Source organism: Pteropus vampyrus, unplaced genomic scaffold, assembly GCF_000151845.1.
Source record: "Pteropus vampyrus isolate Shadow unplaced genomic scaffold, Pvam_2.0 Scaffold313, whole genome shotgun sequence".
Taxonomy (NCBI): domain Eukaryota; kingdom Metazoa; phylum Chordata; class Mammalia; order Chiroptera; family Pteropodidae; genus Pteropus; species Pteropus vampyrus.
In genome coordinates, this window is record NW_011889094.1 from 428711 (window position 1) to 432365 (window position 3655).

The 3655-nt window shown below is 41.1% G+C and overlaps 1 protein-coding gene across 1 annotated transcript in view; it reads right to left on the minus strand.

The window, feature by feature from the left end:
* The window catches only part of ERMARD (ER membrane associated RNA degradation), a 21023-nt gene extending 17394 nt beyond the window's left edge, over positions 1-3629 (minus strand). The window contains exons 1-4 of the mRNA XM_023521738.1: positions 3444-3629; positions 2106-2245; positions 1111-1212; positions 723-831 (exon numbers count right to left, since the gene is read on the minus strand). Coding sequence (XP_023377506.1) covers positions 723-831; positions 1111-1212; positions 2106-2245; positions 3444-3561 — 469 coding nt within the window. The 5' untranslated portion in view covers positions 3562-3629. The remainder of the gene's footprint in view (positions 1-722; positions 832-1110; positions 1213-2105; positions 2246-3443) is intronic.
* Positions 3630-3655: the final 26 nt, after the last annotated feature.

The following is a 3655-nucleotide window of genomic DNA, read 5'->3' on the forward strand; positions in this document are numbered from 1 at the left end:
GACAAGGGGTGAGTAATCACCTTTACCGAAAACGAATTTCCCGTCCAAAAAGAACGCGTTGAGCCCATGATACATTACACAATTAAACATCTTGGCCCAGCAGACCCCTTCCCAAGGCAGTGCCTGGCTTCCTCCTCACCTTTACCCTGCCTGTCAGTTGCCTAAAGGTTGGTCTTAAACAATCTTGATCATGTGCTCTCTAGAGGATTTTGAAAAGGTATATAGCTCTGCATGCTTTCTAACTGACATCTGAGTTATTTATTCACCATAAACTTGAACAGTGGCAAAGGGCATAATGTCCCTCATATTAAAAATATTGATATTTTAGAATAAAATTGTAATGCCACTCTTTAAAGAGTTAAAATCTTATTTTAGAATGTCAGTGTTGTAATTATTAATATATAATTAACGAAATCAATAGACTTCCAATTGTTCATATACCTGGCCCCCTAGAGGTTATTATACCAAAGGCTATCGCAACAGAGACCATCACACCAGATGTCATCACGCCAGAGCCATCACAGCAGAGGACACCACACCAAGACCGAGGCTAGGAGAGGCGTGTGTCTTTTGGCCAGAAGAGTGGCGATTTTGAAAAGGGAGGTGGAAAAGAAGAATATGCTCGACTCACTGATATGATTTTTTCCTATTACAGCATCAGTTTTTGAGGAACAAAAGAATAGTTGGCATTAACTGTTTTGTGTCGTGCCTACTCTATCAGCGGTGGGTAAACGAACTTACCACAGACTGCCCAAAGACGTGCGCGAGCTCTTCAGATGCAAGCAGATCTCTTAAAAGAAAGGGGCATTCTTTTCCAAGCAGTAAAAATACCTAAAATTCAAACAAAAATCATAAAACAATTGCACTATAATCAGCCAAGAGATATTCAGAAAATCACCCCCAAAGCAACTGTTTGTATAAACGAGGGGAGACAAGTACTGAGGACACCGATGTCTTAATTTCATTCAAAAAATACTGAAAATCCGCATCAAACAACTGCATTTTATAGGACAATAATTAAAATTAAAAAATCTAAGGGCAACTATCGAACAGTTTAATGTTCATTCGGATGCTTTAACGGCCCAACAATGAAAGAGTTCTCACACTTACGTCACCCAAGGATCGCTCTAGACATGATGTCAGCTTCATCAAGCTAAGAGAAATTGCAGGAGATTGAAGACTTTCCAAGGCATCAAATATTTCAGCAAATAACTGTTTAGAATAAGATACATGTTAGAATTTATGCTCAATAAGAAATATTTCTCAAAGTATCAATATTATTCATGAAATTCAAATCTCTGAAGATTTTGTAATATTTAGTGACTTTTTTGGCAGAAGTAAACATTTTCTATACAACTATAACAATACTGAATCAAAAAAACATTTACTATCTAAGGAGTTCTCTGAAAGTTCTTTAAAATGTTTACTGAAAGCAATAAATGTGGCAGAACTGTAAACTGAAGTCAAATATTCTGACCTAAATCTCATTTTCCATTTTGCTTACTTCTTGAAAGTAGATAAACATAAGGCAGGTCGCCCTGCTACTCCAGAGAGCTATTACAAAGGGAGACACAATGACCCTTGTACTATAAATTAGGAGATCAAAGTATTTTAGAATTAGACTTTTCAGAGTTACTGCTCTATGGTGGCCGTTAATGTGCCCAGAGAAATGGCTGGTGGAAAGCAACTAACCAGCCAACCAAAATAAGGTTTGGGGAGGCCCCGAACGGCCCTCCTCCCTCCGATCCCCCTTTCACCAGTCTCCCGGCCCCGTTTCAAGAATACCTTACTATCTATCCAGGTCTTTCTTTTTTCCTGGAAGTCCACTTCACTCTGTCCCAGGACCAGCAGTCATGTATCAAGCTACGTTCCCAGCCCCGACCCTGATGCTGCCCCCCAAACTTCCTTCATCCACAACATGAGCTTCTCAGCTCAGGCTTCAGACTTTGCCTAACGGTTCCGAGTCTCCCTCCCAACCTGCAAGCCTTCTTCACAGCTCAAAGAGGCGTAAAGGAGACGGAGCCCTTTAAGATTAGCAAGTAATAAGGGTCTCCAAGTGGAATTTTCAAAGCTTTTGCTTTCCAAAGGTTGTTCAAAGGCCGAACCTCAGGGGAGCTTGTCCATTGGAGCCACTGTGCGAACTGCATTTCCAGCTGTCCCCGGGGCAGGTGTGACAGGTGTGAATGGATGGCCTCACACACAGGGCCCAGCAGCCTCACGCTTCCCCAGTAATCCAGACCCTGGGCTTGAAGGGCAAGAAAACAAGGTAGCACCATAGCTCCGCATCACGTGACAGTCTAGTCTGACTCGTCAAAGCAAATTTGCTCGAATTACAAAGTTTTCACACAGTCAAAAACCAGTTTATAACTGAACTAACAAAAAAGTTACTCCTGTGTTTTGGGAAATAAATTACATAGTGCTTATCTGATTATAAAAGAAAAATATGCTATCAGTAGAGTTTGGAAAATACAGGAAGGTTCAGACAGGAGACAAATATTTTCTTCACTTTCTTTACCCATATGTTTATAGAAAACCAGGCTCATACTGTATATGCAATATTTTAACACGATTATTTTTACTTAACATTATTCAACTGTGAGATTTCCAATGACCTTATTTTAGAACACGCTTATAATGTGAATTTTTTTTATATTTAGAGCTGAATATTCAAATGATTGTGATCAAAAAAATATAAAAGGGTGAACATATCCTTCCTGACCACAGAATTGTCCTTCCTAGAGCAGTATTAATTCCTTGTGTACATTTAGAAATATTTATAGATATACAAACAAATACAAACATCTGCTCATTTTCACTCAGCAACATGGCGCAGAGATGTCGATAAGACAGGCCTCCTCATTCTTTTCTACCGCTGCATATTCCACTGCGTGCATTTTTCACAATTTACTCAAGCGATCCCCTATTGCTTGACATCTGGCTGTTTCCAGTGCCCTTTTCCTCTTTGCTGTCTCTAAGTGCCGATCTAGAAGGTCCTGGAACTTACCGAAATTGCTGGACCAAGCATCTTCAGCCGTCATCTTTAGAACTATCGTCAAACATCCCAACCCAAAAACCTGCTCTGAAAATGTGCGAGACGTTACCATGTTAATGGTGATGTCATACCCCGAATTCATGCCTTGTATTTCTACCCTTTTCCACCTGGACTGACGGCCGAGAGCTGAGGCCCTCGCCCTCCGCCCTCCACAGCCCTCACTGCCTCTCCAGGCCCCCTTTTCTTCCAGTTTCCTTGGCTTTCCGTTAACTCTTCTATCCCTCTCTGGCCTCGTTCCCTCTCTTTTACACCAACTCCTTTTGCCTTCGGAGTTAAGCTTGTATTTTAACATCCTCTAACCACACGCAGCAACGGTCAGGGAATTCTGCAGGTTGAGCCTCTTCAGTGGCACAACAGTGACAGGTGCTCAAGATGCGGAGAAAGCGCAAACCTGATTCAGCACAGATCACACAGTCCGTTAGTGTCTTCCAGCACACTTCACCATCTGGAGTTACAATACTATTGATATCATGACTTCCTCCGACTTCGAACCCGAGTTTACAGATCATGTCATACACTGAGGGAGAAAGACACGTGGTAATAGGATCTTCTAATATCTGAAATATGAAACATAAAAGATACTGTTTAAATGATCTTTAATAC